Source organism: Colobus angolensis, unplaced genomic scaffold (genome assembly GCF_000951035.1).
Source record: "Colobus angolensis palliatus isolate OR3802 unplaced genomic scaffold, Cang.pa_1.0 Scaffold48, whole genome shotgun sequence".
Taxonomy (NCBI): Eukaryota; Metazoa; Chordata; class Mammalia; order Primates; family Cercopithecidae; genus Colobus; species Colobus angolensis.
The window spans coordinates 2,244,616-2,262,295 of NW_012118265.1; the positions used below are offsets into that span (position 1 = coordinate 2,244,616).

Below are 17,680 nucleotides of genomic sequence, written 5' to 3' on the forward strand. Positions count from 1 at the left end.
TCATCTCAGTCTCCAAGTGCAAATTGTAAAACTGATTTCTTCTATCATTCAATTCAAGCAGAATGGTAGAGTAGTATTTTAGAACAGACAGAACTAGTAAACCCCAGCTCTGTGAACATACTTTCTCTGTTACCTTGACCAAGTTGTTTGCTAAAGGCATTTGCTTCCCATCCTGTGTCTGTAAAATGGGTATTTCCTATTGCAAAAGGTAGATAAGTAGCATGGGCTTGGTGGGTTAGTGTTTTTCCCTCCCCAGCTGGAAAAAAAAAAAAAAAAACTAGTGTGGGCAAAGAAGGGGAACAGTTTGTGCAACAGAACCCTAAGAGGAAATCAGCTGCTCATCAAGATAAGGGCTGAGGCATAAAACTGCCAGAGGGTCTCAAGGCAGGCAAAGAAGAATCATGTGGCTCATCCTGCCCGTGGGTTTGATTGCTACCACTCTTGCAATTGCTCCTGTCCGCTTTGACAGGTAAATCTTACTTCCTGTGTTCCAGTCTCCGTGTGGGAAGAGAATTAAAGGTTGTTTCCTTACAGTTCATTGTTTTTTTTTTTTTTTTCATTTGCCTTTGTAAAGGGAGAAGTTGTTCCGCGTGAAGCCCCAGGATGAAAAACAAGCAGACATCATAAAGGACTTGGCCAAAACCAATGAGGTAAGCATTTAGAGGGATGTTTTATCTTTTCTCACTGTTCTCTAAAATAGGCTTCTTCTTATTTTACTGTTAATGCCCACGAGACTACAAAAGACTATTGAACATAAGAGGAAAGCAGGAGCTAAATGGCCAATACTTCATCTGTTCTGGTTTTGGTCTTGGTTTCCACGACTACCACTTCTGTTTTTCTTCCCAAAAGCTTTGCAAACACCAGTTTTTTCAAGGTAAAACTGTGAAATCAGGAGCTGTTCTTGGCCTCCTTATCAGGGCATCTTTCTCTTGCCTACTGGTGCCATTCCCACTCCATTCTCCCCACTCCCACCCTCATCTCCTCTGGTGCCATAATTTCTCTTTGAGTACTAACTAAAAACGTTGAGGCATTGGCAAATATCAAGATATGACCCTCTCCAAGAGTAGGTACATTTTCAAATAAGACTTTTAAAGTTAGATCAATCCTTTAAAATCCAACAGTCTAAAATAATTGTATCATGTATTCAGCTGCTCCTAAATACGTTGTGCAAGCCACCTTACATATGTCATTTCAAATTCTCCAACAGATTTTCGATGTCAGGGTTATAATGTAACTCATTTGAAACAGAAGAGCTAAAGTGCAAAGACAAAAAATTAAATGACCAAGATTACACATCAGATTTAAACCCAGAACTGGATCTGGGATTTATTCCAGTAGAACACACTCTTATCTCTACATCAAATCAATCAAAGGCTCTGCCTATTCTAACTCCCAAATGTTTCTCAGATCCACACATTGCCTTCCATTCCACTGCCACTGCCAACTTCATGTTCACTCTACCTCTTGCAAGGACAATTTCCATAGTCCCTTAGCTAGCAATCAGGGTTCTAGTCTTGCCACCCACAAAGCCAACTCTGCATTGCAACCTGATTGCTCACTCTAAAACTTGACAATTGCATTCCTCCATTTGAGGGTCATTGCTGAGAAGCAGCCTAGTATGGAAAAAGCATTCTCTTCAAAATCAAATGCTCACATTCAAATCCAAGCTCTACACTACCTCTGTAGCCTTAGGCAAGTTACTCAACATCTCTGGGTCTCCATTTCTTCTTCTACAAAATGAGGATAATAATCATACCTACTTCCTAGGGTTGCTTCAAAGACTAAATAAGCTTTTGGCAGCACTCAGAAGCAGGCCTGCTATATTAAGCATCACAGAAGTGTTTTTTGTTTGTTTTTGTTTTTGTTTTGAGACAGAGTTCCACTCTGTCACCCAGGCTGGAGTGCAGTGGTGCAATCTCTGCAGCCTCCGACTCCCAGGTTCAAGTGATTCACCTGCCTCAGCTTCCCTATTAGCTGGGATTACAGGTGCCCACCACCATCCCCAGCTAATTTTTGTGTTTTTAGTGAAGATGGGGTTTTGCCACGTCGCCCAGCTGGTCTCAAACTCCTGACCTCACAGGCGTGAGCCACCATGCCCAGATAGAAGCATTTTCTGTTGGTATTCGTATAGCATTCGAAACCTTTTATGATTGGCCAAACTACCAGCCTCTCAATATCCTGCTCATCCACCTTCTTCCGCACCCTTCAAGCCCCATAAACACCAAAATCTCACCCACCGTGGCCCTGTACAACTTTTCTCATGAGGAATATGTTTCTCTCCATTTTGACCTGGGTAAGTCCTACTTATTTCTCAAGATCCGACTCAGGCAGTGTCTCCTGCAGGAAGTCTCTTCTGTTCATCAACTCTCATGACTCAGTTTTGGCTGCTCCTTGTGCTCCTAGAACACCAGATCCTTCCTCTGGCATTGGTTAACATGTGGGAAACATGCATGTCTGACTGTGTTCCACACCAAACCTTTCGCGTCTAAAAAGTCCCTTATTGGTCTCTACAACTGTGGCACCCAGCTCTGTGCCTTGTGCTTAATAAATGAAAGTTCACTAAGCTCTAAGCTCCTGTGGCACATTACCCTGCTAGAACAGAGAAATGTCTATTTTGATAAGTTGGCTCTGCCTAACTTGCCTTTGCGTCACACTGTATCTCTCATATGTCCAACTCATGCTGTAACTTTTTGATCAAAATTAACAAACATTGGTTGGGTCATAGCAGCCTCATATTGTCGCTTGATTGACCTAGAAGTATTGGGGGTCTCAACTAAGAAACAGCCAGGCAGACCTGGACACATGCACAAGCAGGGGTGGAAATTGAGCTTTTCCTTCACATTTCCCAGGCTGGGGACTTGTACTTCATTTAGTTTCACAATTGAGTATGATTTTGAAGAACCACAAGAACTGGAATCTTTTCAGTGTTTGTTTTTGTTTTTGTTTTTGCTTTTGTTTTGTTTTCTGTTGTTTTTTGAGATGGAGTTTTGCTCTTGTTGCCCAGGCTGGAGTGCAATGGCGAGATCTCAGCTCACTGCAACCTCTGCCTCCCAGATTCAAGCAATTCTCCTGCATCAGCCTCCCAAGTAGCTGGAATTACAGGCATGTGCCACCACGCCTGGCTAATTTTGCATTTTTAGTAGAAACGGGGTTTCTCCATGTTGATCAGGCTGGTCTCGAACTCCTGACCTCAGGTGATCCGCACCTCAGCCTCCCAAAGTGCTGGGATTACAGTCGTGAGCCACGACGCTCAGCCTCGAAGTTATTTTGATCTGAATTCTATACTTCTGAGGTCATATACCAAATTTTTGAGATTGTCAGCTAGAGGAAGAGAAAGGAAAAAAAAATCTGCACCTGTTAAATGTCTTCACGCCCCAGACCTCAGACCTATTTCACAATCTTCACAACACTTCCCAGTGAACTCTCATTTGCCCCATTGTTTTAGGAGAGAGGACTAAAATTTAAAGAATCTTTGTAACTTGTCCAAGGACATATTGCTAGAAAAATGACATTCCTGGGGGACTATGCCAACTGTCGGATACAAGACTTTCAGGATTTCCAGAGTTTATAGGGACATCAGGTTCTGAGGACTAACTAACCAGATATTTAATTTAAATTTCCAATTAGAGCCAGATTCTGTGGCTAGATGAATTGTGATCCCATTCAACCCCAAAATTGTGGAAGAAAAAAATTAACCAAAAGAGCTGCCCATCCTTTTTAACTTGATAGACCTGAAGTCCTAAAAAAAAAAAAAAAGTGATCAGGCACTAGGAAGGTTTCTTTCCTCCTCCCTAATATTCAACAGTTCTTAAGTATATTTGCAAAAATCACATAAGCTTATTAGAAGAAAGGTCTATATCTTAGCTATGCTGAGCCCCAAATTCCTTTCACAGAGTATGAGACATGATCATTTCTTAATCAATATGTGTTGGGTAAGCAAATAAACTCTGACTAACATTGAGCTTATCTCTGCAGCTTGACTTCTGGTATCCAGGTGCCACCCACCACGTAGCTGCTAATATGACGGTGGATTTCCGAGTTAGTGAGAAGGAATCCCAAGCCATCCAGTCTGCCTTGGATCAAAATAAAATGCACTATGAGTAAGTCCTTGGCAAATTGAAATGTGTTGGATATTCAAAGCTTTGGGAGCCTTGAAGTAGAAGAAAGTATTACAATGGAACTATGTTTAATTGGGCCCCCTAAAACAAAAGCTCTTTCTGTAAGATACAGATCACAGCTACTTCCAAACACATTAGCAAAGCCTGTTTACAGAGGTGATAGAATCAAACTTGGCAGTTCAACATCTACCTTACATTTGCTCTTAGCTATAATAATAACAATTACCTATATCTACCATCTCCAAAACCAGCCCCTCGTAGGCACGGAGCCCACATGAGCAGGCATGAATGGGTTAGCCACACGCCATCACTACCGACAGGTAATCGGCCCAGAGCTCATGAGCTACTGGTACTGGTCTCCTTTTATGTATTTAAATTTTCCTGACACATAAAAGGAGACCAAAAAAACAAAAACCATTGGTATGTCAGAAATACAGCAATAAATAATTCTTTACGAAAAAAATTCTTCCTCAGAGAAAGCACAAGTAGGGCAGTCGAATAAGGTTTAAATCAAAGAGAAAAGAATCTCAAATAGCCAAAGATGCAGAAATGAGTCATTCTGGTCCCATGGAGAAATAAGAGAAAATTTGAATATATTAAGCAGCAACCATGGGCCATGCACAGTCTGGGCCCTGGGCAGTGAACGAGAAAGGGAGCCCAGCAATGAACATCATAAATCAATGCATAATTTAAAAATTAAAATGTGTCAGCTGGCTCATGCCTGTAATCCCAGCACTTTGTGAGGCCAAGGCAGGCGAATCATGACGTCAGGACTTAGAGACCAGCCTGGCCAATATGGTGACACCCCATCTCTACTAATAATACAAAAATTACCCGGTCATGGTGGCATGTGCCTGTAGTTCCAGCTACTTGGGAGGCTGAGGTAGAAGAATCGCTTGAACCCAGAAGGCAGAGGTTGCAGTGAGCCGAGATAGCACCATTGCACTCCAGCCTGGGCGACACAGCTAGACCCCATCTCAAAAAAAAAAAGAAAAGAAAAGAAAGAAAGAAAATGTGTTTTTATACTTTCAAACATTTCATAGTTTCATGTACAGAGGGGTCCAATTTTAACTTCCCCAGGCCACGTCATGCCAGGGTTCCCGTTTATTGAGACCCTTGTTGTCAAAACACTGCTAAACACTAGTTCACTTTTTTTGGTTTTTTTGAACTTGCCATTTTATACCTCTGTTACCTGACTTGGTGCTTTAACTCAAAAGGTCTGCTTCTGGCTGAGATAAAGAAAGATCCTATTGATGTCAGTGATGTTATATTGCAGAGCAGGATTTGCTACTGCTCACCATAACTTGATTGTATTTATGATATTGCTACAATATCTCAAATAAATATAAACTCTATTGAAATTTAAAAATCACATACATAGGACAAGCAAGCAAAAAACATTCTTATTCATGGCCTTAAAGATAACATTCTATTATTTGTGATGGTTATTGATGACTGTTTTTCAGTTTTGTTACTGTTTCAAGAAGGTTGTGGTACAAATGTAAAAGTTAACATTGAAAATACGTAATTCAAAATTGATACCACTTTTTCACTCTTTTAAATTAATATACTGATATAGGTTTTTCTGTGCTTTTATAAATTGCATCATTAAACTTAGACACTTTGAAAATATAACTACATGACTGCAGAAATTTGTATTACATTATCTGTTTACATTAAGGTTCAGATAATGCATTGACTTTTTCATTTAAAAGAAATCAACCCTCTATCTTAAATAACCCTTGGTTATTGTGTCTTTTTTGTTTTTTGTTTTTAGTTTTTTGTTTTTTGAGACGGAGTCTCACTCTGTCACCCAGACTGGAGTGCAGTGGCTCAATCTCGGTTCACTGCAAGCTCCGCCTCCCAGGTTCACACCATTCTGCTGCCTCAGCCTCCCGAGTAACTGGGACTACAGGCGCCTGCCACCATGCCAGGCTAATTTTTTGTATTTTTAGTAAAGATGGGGTTTTACCGTGTTAGCCAGGATGGTCTCCATCTCCTGACCTTGTGATCCGCCCACCTCGGTCTCCCGAAGTGCTGGGATTACAGGCGTGAGCCACCACGCCCAGCCTACTGTGTCTGTTGATTCACTCACTTCATTGCCAACTTTCTAGTGTATGTGCCTAAATTATTACACTCTTCACTTTACTTTAGAAATATAGACCTGGTCTGGATTCCTATGATAAACTAATTCTTACAAAGCATTCAGCCCAAGCTAAAATAAAGTAGTGATGTGGCCAAATTTTATATAATTTGGCTTGAACAGCAAGGTAAAGAATTAGGTATTATGTTTTCCTTAATAGCCCTATAATGCAGTTATAATGTAGAAAATGTATCTAGAAAAGCTAGTTGTTTGGCATGAGCATGGATAGTGGAGTAAATCACTGTACAACACCTAGGCAGGCAGCTAGCATCCTTCCAATTTATCAAATAGCTCACATCGGCCTTTTTTCTCCTTTGGTCCTCTAGGCCTCTGCTAGCCTGAAATAATTCTCATTCAACTAGATGTCTAAATCCAGCTCTTCAAATTAGTGTGTTTTTCACTTTGTCTTATGACAAAGGAGTTTCTTGCTATCTACATCAAGAACCAAAGTGTTAAATTACCTATAAAAATTGGTTTTATCAAATTAAACATGAATTCTAGAAAGTGGCCCAAATCAGTCACAGTTATGGGAAAGTCACATAATTAGTTACCTCCCTCAGAAATATAAATATGTAAACTGATATGTGCAGGCAAGAACTATTTAAAATCTTGTCTCCAAGTACTAATTATATAAATAATTTTATTTGCATATTAATTATACGTATTGCTTGGTGTCAGTCAGTAACAGAAAAGAGTTCTAAGAACAGAAACATCTAGTCGGACCCAGGCACCAGGCTGAATTAAACCAAGGCTGGTGTGACACAATGATTTACTTAGACACCCCTCATTAGATAGTATATATCAACCACTATTTAAAGTATCTGTGTGATTTTTTTTAATTTTTAGAAAATTAAGTTAGTAAGCCAGATTTTATTTTAAAGTAACATACTTGTTTCCTTTTTTATTTATAAAATCATAAAAGTCCAAGTTCAAAACACAAACAACATGGATATACTAACAAACCCAAACAGACTGGAGAACAAACATCAAAGGGAAAGCATGTCCATTGGACTGAGCCTCTGGGGCAGACATTATACTTGGATTCAGCAGTTAAAAATCCTAGTGTGTTTAACATTGTTTACATTTTAGATAGTCAATTTTTAACACTGTCTTTTCTTTGATAAAAGGTTAAAATTAGAAAATAAAGAGTTGTTAATGAAAGGTAACTCAGAAAACAGCTATTAATATAATAAGAAAACTCAAATGGTACAATTAAGTAAAATCTTACTAGGATCCATATAAGATCATGTGAGAAATGCACGAGAGATCTATGCCAAACTGACACAGTGATAATCAACACCTCATATTAATGTCTATCTGCCTAATAAAAATGTTCAGTCAGATACAAATTCATATTCCATGGATATACACAGTCCTATCAAATGTTTCAATCAAATCATTCTAATGTGTCATTCATTTTTTTCTTCTGCTTCACATTTTTACATATTACTTACCTAAGAGTATAACATGCATGTTATACTACAACATGCTACATGATACAAATGTTGAAGTTACAATTGGTCATGTGACAAACAGGAGTGTGGAAGGTAGGAAAGCAGGTTCTGAAGCAAGGCTATCTGGGTCCAGTCCCATTGAAGCCATGCATTAGGTATTTAACATTGGCAATTTATTTAACTTTGCTTTACCTCATACCTTATCTATAAAATGGGAATAATAATGGAACCTATTTCATAGGCGTTTCATGAAGATTGACTAGGATCATAAAGTTTCTGTCTGCCTAGTCCTTTACTTCTATGAATACACACACATACACTGAAACAGGGAATAACTACAGGCTATATCACCAGATGCTCCATTTTCCTCCCATTGAATAAATGAGTAGTATTCCTCAAACCTTGGGAAATTCATGTCAGTAAGTGTAGAGTTTGATGTGTGGTAACCAAATTAGGGAGTTACCAGGAGGATATTGAATCTTATAGAAACCCGAAACCATGCTTTTTGAATAGCACCATATCCTGATGTAATGTGGGCATCAGGAGAATCCAGTCCCATTTATAAGGCACCCTGACAGTGACTCTGCCTTCCTGAAACATCTTTCCCCAGTGCGCACATGCACACACACACACACACACACACCAGAGCCTATGGTGGTCACATACATTGGCCCACAGTTCTCCAGTCCTTCTTTGCTGCTTTCTAAAAGCAGCAAAGGATGGGTGCCTTGAAACTGTCAAAGTAAAATTTATCTCATCTCTTCTCTGAACCTCTTACTTGCTCCCTGATCTTGGGGCACAGACTTCCATGAGTGTTGGTTGATTGGGCCAACCATGCACCAACCTCCGAAGACTAAGGAGAGTAGAGTCTGACAGCAATACCCAAGGATTTCACTCCGGTGATGAAGGCGCTATTGCACAATGGCTCACAGCTAGGGTGCTGATGTCAGACCCTCCAGGTTCAAATTCCAACTTCTGTATTTCAACAGTTGTGTCCATTTTGGAAATTGACCAAACCTTCATAAAAACAAGGGCTGGTAATGGTACCCAGTTAACATGCTGAGTGATAAAATGCAAATACAGTGCCAAGAAAAGTGCCTGGCGCATAAAGAAGGTTCAGTAAACATTAACCATTTGTATTATTCAATCCCCAGTGATAATTATTTATCCTTTCACCTATATTTAGGAATTTTGTTAAACAAATTAAGCAAATTTTGGAGTACAAAATAGTATTTGAGAAAAAGTAATTTGTTTTCATTTGTTTATGCCTGGCTGCTGGTTAGTGAAAGGGCTCGTGAAAATAACATCTGGCTCCAATTCTTAATTTCCAGCCTTAACTTCTAGTCCCTATCAGCAACAACCTGGCACCTTTCTGATGTTCTCATGCAGCTGCATCATTTGTGGAAAGATTGAACTTCAACTCACACTGTTTTTTGTGTGTGTGTGTTGTGTGTGTGTGTGTTTGCTGCTGTTGTTATCACAAGAGCTAAATTGATATGTGTAAGTCTAAAACTATTCTTAGATACAAGCTTCCTGTGACTAATTAATACTGCCTTATGTTACAAATCAACCTCTGGGACCATAAAATTTCTCTTCTGCCTGGTTCCTCCACTTCTATTAATGCAGGTGGAGCAAAAGCCATGTGCCCTCTTTAGAGCTTAAAGCAATTAATTATGTCTGTAATGATCACCCAAAATATAATTTCAAACCTTCCCAGGCTTTGTATGAGTTTCAGTGCAACATGCTCCACCTGATTCCAAAATTGCTGCCAGAAGTTTATTTTCTCAGAAATCCTAGATTCATCATAAGTCAAAAACAAACCATACAGTGAGTTAGATATAATATACATAATGTACATAATGATGTGCTTGTCAGTGCTGTTAATAGGAATCAATATTCATGAGCAGTACTTGGTCCCATGTGCTAAATAAACTCTAATTAGGGGAATACGGCATTTGTGTTCCACATCAGAACTCAGATCAGTCAGTCAATCAGCAAGGAGAAACCAACAAGTAGAGGGGAGCTCAGCAGTGTCAGTGTCATAGCTCATAATTATAAGAAATTGAAGAAATCAAAGAGTCAAACATCTACATACCATCAAAGCCTGCTTTAAAAACGTGTTACGACTATAAAATGGTGGTCGATTTTGTGACCCAACCTCACTATTATTCTGAAGTTCAATGGGAGCCCGAGGCCACCAAGCACTTCGGTTTTACTTCATTTCATTCTCACCACAAGCCTGGTTACCGCAATTGTAAAAGTTGGAAAGCTGAGGTTCAGAGGGTAACTAAGCCACCCAAGATCACATTTAGTATTATGTGGGCGAACTGGGGTTGGAACCCAAGAAGGTCTGAACAGAGGTCACTCACTGCTTCCTTATTTGATAAGATTTATGGTGATGGAAAGAGTACATGATATTGTCTCAAAGACTAGAATGAATATTAAAAAATAGACATTTTCCTGCATCCAGGAATCACTGCTAACAGCAGAAAAAAAATACATGTGCATTTCGTTACCAAAAGGTGAGTAATTCCTTTATTTATATAGTCAATGAGAAATGAGATAAGCCAAATAAGAAAATTGTTCAGGCAAGTACAACTTCAAGAAATCCTTTCTTTTTAACATTTTTATTGAAACATTCCCATTATAAACGATAATTTTCTGCCCTGCAAAATAGAGTATACTGAATATGGTTTACCTTTGGGTAAATAATTATCATTATCAATATGAATTTTTATACTGTGCTATGAGACCACTAACCCATGTTTTCTAAGTCCTTCTGTCTAGGGAGTTTTTCCACTTTTCTGTTTTTGTTTTTGTTTTTTTTCTTTTTGCTGTCAGCTTTCACCTACTGATAACAGTGTGCTCGCTGCTTGCTTTCAGCACGTCATTTTCCCTAGATCCAATGCATTCCTTCTAGGTTAAACAAGATTTTTAGAACACTATCTAAAATAAGACAAACAAGGCTTTTTGTGAGGGTATTTGTAAATCTCCTACAGCTGTTAAATAATATTTAACATATTAAGGAATCTAATAATAGATTTTAATGCAGCCATACATCAATGGACAATAATTTGATCATAGAAATTGATACTGCTGTATTAATCTCAAAGTGGTATTCAACATCTTTCTTAACAGTGAAAGATAAGTTTTCCTGTAAAAAAAAAAAAAAAAAGAATGCCCTCTATGGCTACTATTATTTATCATAATTCAGAGAGTTTTCCAATGCAAAATAGCAAGGAAAAAAAGAAAGTTATTAAGAAAATTAGAAAGTATAGATACTGGCAGAAGAAATAACATAGAAAATACCCTAAAGACGTAACTAAAATTCTTAAAAGTAAAAAGATAGTTTTTTAATCTAATAAAATAGCTAAGTATAATCAAAGTAAATGGTTTTTTAATATATGAATACTGTAATAACCAATTCAAAAATGTAGTGAGAAAAAAAGTCACTCGCAAAACTGGCAAAAAAAAAAATATATATATATATAGGCAATCAAAATACACAACATTTTACTGAAGAATCAAAAAGATACAACTATATTATGATCTGTTATTAATAATAAAATTCTTATATTTATAATTTAATGTCTATCAAAAATCCCATTTTTTCTTATGATTCTAATTCCTAAAATGATTCTGATAAGATTTTTTTTTTTTTTTTTTGAGACAGAGTCTCCTCTGTCACCCAGGCTGGACTGAAGTGGCGCAATCTCAGCTCACTGCAACCTCCACTTCCTGGGTTCAAGCAATGCTTATGCCTCAGCCACCTGAGTAGCTGAGACTACAGGTGCCCACTACCACACTTGACTAACTTTTGTATTTTTAGTAGAGACGGGGTTTCACCATGTTGCCCAGGCTAGTCTCAAACTTCTGGCCTCATGTGATCCAACTGCCTTGGCTTCCCAAAGTGCTGGGATTACAGGTGTGAACCATCATGCCCAGCCAAGATATTTACTTAAAATAGGTGAAATTAGTCAAAATTTTTGGAAAAAAAGAATAAGATACATTATCTGGTATTAAATTTTACTGTAATTAAATATTATTTGGTTTCTACTAAGGCATAAGAAAATAGATTAATGAAGCAAATAGAAAATCCCGTGACAAAATAAATAAAATACTTTCATATATGATGAAGATGACATTTTTAAAAAATAAATCTTGAAATGAGGCAGTTTGTATTCAAATTCCCAACTCCACCTCATACAAACTGTGAATATTTAAAACCTTCTGAGCACTAACTTTCCCATCTGTAAAGTGATAATACTGACAAGGTTAATTAAATAATGTGTATAAAGCTGTACCTGGCCTGTATTACACATATGGATATCTGAATCCAAGTGAAAACGTCAGGTAGGCAGTTAGATGTGTAAGCCTAGAGTTCAGAGCTGAGTCTATACCTGGAGATTCAAGTATGAGTGACCAGCAGGTGACCATTACAGCCATTGGACTCCATAAAATGATGACCTGAGATGGCTCAGAAAGAGATGAAAATAGGAAGATGAGGCCGGACACAGTGGCTCATGCCTGTAATCCCAGCACTTTCGGAGGTTGAGGCTGGCGGATCAGCTGAGGTCAGGAGTTCGAGACCAGCCTGACCAACATGGAGAAACCCCATCTCTAGTAAAAACACAAAATTAGCCGGTGTGGTGGTGCATGCCTGTAATCCCAGCTACTCAGGAGGCTAGAGCAGGAGAATCGCTTGAATCTGGGAGGTGGAGATTGTGGTGAGCTGAGATCACGCCATTGCACTCCAGCCTGGGCAACAAGAGTGAAACTCCATCTCAAAAATAAAAGAAAAAGATAAAGAAAATAGGAAGATAAGGTGTAAGCCTCTTGATCCTCAACATTAGTCTCCCAGTGATTTTTCCCATCTCTTATTTTACCCCCTCCAAATCTTGTTAGCCATTTTCTAGATACATCTCTATAGGCACATTATTTCAACACTTTGTATCTCATTTTTCTCATCTGAAGATAAGCATAATAATCTCATATGAAGATTAAATGAATTAATAATGTATATATGGAGGTCAGAGCGATGCCTGGCACAAGGTAAGTGCTAAGTACTTGCTTACTATTATAATTATCATTATTATTCAAGTTTCTCCTAACTCTCAAGGTGTGAAATTATAAGGTATGCTCTGTAGATGTGTGCATGAAAGTATCCCTTGTTGCCTGTGTTTATGTGGACGTAGATGTGTGTGTGTTTTGGAGAAGGATGGGGAGTACTATAGCAGTACAATACGAGCCACATGCATAATTTTAAAATTCTAGTAGACACATTAAAAAAGTAAAAAGCAACAGGTAAAATTAACTTTAGCAATACATTTTTTAGCCCAATATATCTGAAATAGAAATATTTATTCTATACGGTATAAAACTTATTAGTGAGATAATTTATATAATTTTTATACTATCTTCAAACTCTGGTATATATTTTACACATACAGCAATCTACTTGGACAAGCCCCACATCACATGTCCTGTAGGCACATGGGGCTAGAGACTATTGTACTGGACAGCACAGCTCTAAATAAATGGGGAGATCAGAAGCCAGACACATGACATGTCTAAAGGAGATAGCTAGAGGAGAATAATGAAGAAACAGAGCAAACTTGATTAAAGATACAGGAGAAGGAAGAGAAATTTTCTGCAAATGAAAGATAACTGTGTTTTCCTTTCTCATGATAAAATATGTATTTTATCATTCCCCTGTCAAACAGAATCTTGATTCATGATCTACAACAAGAGATCGAGAAACAGTTTGATGTTAAAGAAGATATCCCAGGCAGGCACAGCTATGCAAAATACAACAACTGGGAAAAGGTACAGTATAAAATGCCTGTACTTTTTTTTAATTACCCTTAATATTTATTGTCATTTTGTTTTCTTTTATTCTAATTTCTCAAAATTGATTTTGCTGTTAAGATTGTGGCTTGGACTGAAAAGATGATGGATAAGCATCCTGAAATGGTCTCTCGTATTAAAATTGGATCTACTGTTGAAGATAATCCACTATATGTTCTGAAGGTAAAAATAATTCAAGAACCACTAATTCTTATTATTGTTCAAAAACATGAATTTAAAAGTTACTTTGTAACACTACTGAGCTATTTTTGAGACAATATGTATTATCTCTGAAAGAATATTTAAGCTCTAGACATCTATTAAAGAATAGAAATGACAGGTGGTTTCGGTGGAACCAAGAAAGTATCTAGATAAACATTTGTCAGAGATTGCACAGTGGACAAACGTAAACAAATATTTCATCCCACAGCTTTCTTACAAGAGTCTGTGATGTCTCTGGTATAAAAAACCCTCACCCCTTAAAATGCAGTGAAACTGATGAATGAATGTCATGAAAGGAATTTAAATATCATAGCCTCATAGGACTGTAGAACAGTATGTTAGGCATTTCAACCCTCTATTGCTGGAGGGTTCCCTATAATAGAGCCAACAATTTCCATTCTGTTGCTGCTGGATTTTTGCACATCCAAAGATACTGCTCCCTGAAGCAGTCACTTAACAAGTGAGAAGCCCATCCACATCCTGAATCCCCATTCATTCATTATCTCCAGTCACCCAAAACAAATCTGCACTCTCTTCAAAATGGCAGCCATTCAAGTAACCAGTACTATTTCCCTTCCCCACTCCAACACAACACAAGATCTTCTCCACCCCAAGGCAAATATCCCCAGTTTACAAAACCAGAAAAACAAAAGGAAATGGCAGAAACAAAAGTGACTTTATAATCAATTTCTCAGAACACAGGATGTTAGTAATAAAATAAAAACAATGGACTACAAATTTTTTTCAAAATCCTACCAGCTGCCCTGACACTAGAAAAACTTTTTGAAAAATATACATTGTAATAGATTATGAATTATGGATAGACATTTAGGGATATATCCCGTGGTCCCTTCTGAGAACAATATGTGCATACATAGTTCTTATTCAGCAATAGACAGGGGAAAGAATTGCTTTGAGAATATGAATGAGTTGTTGGTCAAGAAGGGATCAATGTGTGAATTTGTTCAAAACAATATCTCGTTTATTTTTAAACAGATTGGAAAAAAGAAAGGAAGAAGAAAGGCTATTTTTATGGATTGTGGCATTCACGCACGAGAATGGGTCTCCCCAGCATTCTGCCAGTGGTTTGTCTATCAGGTAAGTGAATCAGAAGACTCTCCCAATTCTCCTTTGACTGCCAAGTCTCCAGCACCTCACTGAGTGGCGACATCCTTTCCAAACACGCAATTCCACTTAGCTAGAAGAGCCCACACTTGGTGCTGTCACGGAAGAAATGCTCTGAATTTTACTCACCATTACAGTTTTTATGAAATTGACACCTTCCCTTCAAACAATTCTTAAATTCAAGCTAAGAGTTTATGAAAGTCAAACTTTTCTTGGGCTATCATATGAAAGTTTATCGTATAGTCAAGTATGGAAAATCTGAAACAACCTTCACATAACCTACAAATGTAACCTTTCTTCAGTGAGCTCAAAACCTAGATATTTAATTTTAATTCCTGTTTAGATAACACATTGGTCACACATGTACTTGGAATTTTCATATTTAAGTTTCCTTTCTGAGTGTAAAATAACTCACTCTTTTTTTTTTTTTTTTTGAGACAGAGTCTCACTCTGTTACCCAGGCTGGAATGCAGTGGTGCAATCTCGGCTCACTGCAACCTCCGATTTCTGGGTTCTACTGCCTCAGCCTCCAAAGTATCTGGAACCACAGGCATCCACCACCATGCCCGGTTAATTTTTGTATTTTTAATAGAGACGGGGGTTTGCCATGTTGGCCAGGCTGTTCTCAACTCCTGATCTTAAGTAATCCGCCCCCCTTGGCCTCCCAAAGTGCTGGGATAACAGGCATGAGCCACCACACCAAGCCTATAATTCACTTTTTTAAAAGGTTCATCTAGTTTATAAATTCAATTTCCTTTCACTCTATTGCCAATGTATTTTGACTCCTAACCATATTTTAATTTTCTCTTTCTGTCAGCTTTTGCATATTGCACTGGTGAAATATGTATAACAATGGTTTTCTGGGCATAGATACTTTTTCTAGAAAAGAATCCACCAGGAAGTAAATTGTAGTTATTTTTGCTCTCCCAAATGAGGGCCAAGAGCTCCCCCTACTCAACACATAAAGGAATGCACATCAGAGGTCTACAAAAAATCTCTTGTTTTCAGTTCAGATACACCTGGAAGGGACTTCCCAAGAGTGGTGAGAGAGATTTTAGGTAGCTACAGAAAGTGCATGTGGTTAGAGAAATTTCAGTGAGATATGGGGGAAAAAAAAAAAAAGTTGTTCAATCTCTGAATTCTTGGATATTTTATTAATGCAAATTTTTTTATTTAATCCTGCTTATAACTATCTCACAAATTCTCTCCAATCTTTTCATATTCCTGTGCTTACAGACTCAATCTATATTTACGTAAAGGATGTGAGAGAATCAATTAAAAATAAGTAGTACTACAAATTTTCCATTTGGCTTCCAATCTTTCTATGAAACATATCCCTCATGCTACATTTAGAACGCTACAGGTCTCGGTAATTAAATGCTCCTTTAAAGACTGTTCATTTCCATTAACGTCGTTAGTCTAAATAAGTTCGGTTTTTTTTCCCCTGTAATCTACATGGATTGTTTATTTTTGTTCATTTTAAGGAAAATATGTTTGAAAGCATGTGATCTTGGGAAATAATTCAAGTTATTACTATTATAACCACAACTTTCCACATAATAGCTAAACTTCATACGAATAGCTTAATTTTTTTCTCCTCCTACAGGCAACCAAAACTTATGGGAGAAACAAAATTATGACCAAACTCTTGGACCGAATGAATTTTTACATTCTTCCTGTGTTCAATGTTGATGGATATATTTGGTCATGGACAAAGGTACTGCTCTCTACTCTCTTGTTTGCATTTAGACATTATTTACTGGCTTTAATACACATTGTTATGCATTCAGCTTAGGGTTTAGGTAACTAGTTAATGCTAATTCAGAAAATTATATTTTTTAAAATCTGAGTTTCAAATTAAGTATGATTTCTTGGTTGCGTAGGTATCCTTAAAATAATACAAAATTTTTGCTGCTGAAGCTAGTTATGTGGAAAAATGAAATAAAGTAGTAATTATAGAGGAAATGTATGATTGCATTATATGATATGGCATATCTAGCTAAGAATAAAGTCAATTAATTGATTTTAAAACAAAAACCTTTGTATTTCATCAATTTTGAATAGAATTTGAGGTAGAATCATTGTATCAAAAAAGAAATAAAAGACAGATACAGGTACTCATTTGTCTTGTCACAGTACATTTTATTATCCTGCTTTTGCTAAATAAGAACTCTCAGACAGATACTGTCACATCAAGTTATTTTCTGAAAATAATGCTCCAACAGTAAAAATTTGACCTGCATTATATCTGAATCTATATATGGTGAAAAAGCTAATGAAGTTATAATTTAAATTATGGTTAATTTCAGAACACCATTAGTCATCTTCTAATACTTAGAACTAAACAACAGTGATGAAAATTAACTGAATTATTTCATCAAAGCCCAAGGATATAATATTAAAAACCATGATTCTGAAAATACTACAAATTATAAGAAAGCAATATTTTTTTCTTTTTATAATAAAGAGCCTCAAGTTAACTAGATAGATTTCAAATAAAGTTGCAGACACCTGCAGAGAGAATTTGAAATGATCAAATTGAAAAATGCAAACTGATCTTGTGTAAACACTTACATCATTCAATCTGGCAGAACCGCATGTGGAGAAAAAATCGTTCCAAGAACCAAAACTCCAAATGCATCGGCACTGACCTCAACAGGAATTTTAATGCTTCATGGGACTGTGAGTAGCAGACTTGCTATCAAGGAAAATTGTTATAAGGAATATTTAGGCCCCAAACTTAACTAAAACACCTACTTGCTCAGTAAAAA

At 37.2% G+C, this 17,680-nt stretch overlaps 1 protein-coding gene across 1 annotated transcript in view; it reads left to right on the forward strand.

The window, feature by feature from the left end:
• Positions 1 to 355: 355 nt before the first annotated feature.
• Positions 356 to 17,680, forward strand: part of CPA3 (carboxypeptidase A3 (mast cell)) — a 31,947-nt gene continuing 14,622 nt past the window's right edge. The window contains exons 1-8 of the mRNA XM_011958921.1: positions 356 to 469; positions 575 to 650; positions 3,976 to 4,100; positions 13,439 to 13,541; positions 13,644 to 13,745; positions 14,781 to 14,882; positions 16,516 to 16,626; positions 17,501 to 17,591. Coding sequence (XP_011814311.1) covers positions 402 to 469; positions 575 to 650; positions 3,976 to 4,100; positions 13,439 to 13,541; positions 13,644 to 13,745; positions 14,781 to 14,882; positions 16,516 to 16,626; positions 17,501 to 17,591 — 778 coding nt within the window. The 5' untranslated portion in view covers positions 356 to 401. The remainder of the gene's footprint in view (positions 470 to 574; positions 651 to 3,975; positions 4,101 to 13,438; positions 13,542 to 13,643; positions 13,746 to 14,780; positions 14,883 to 16,515; positions 16,627 to 17,500; positions 17,592 to 17,680) is intronic.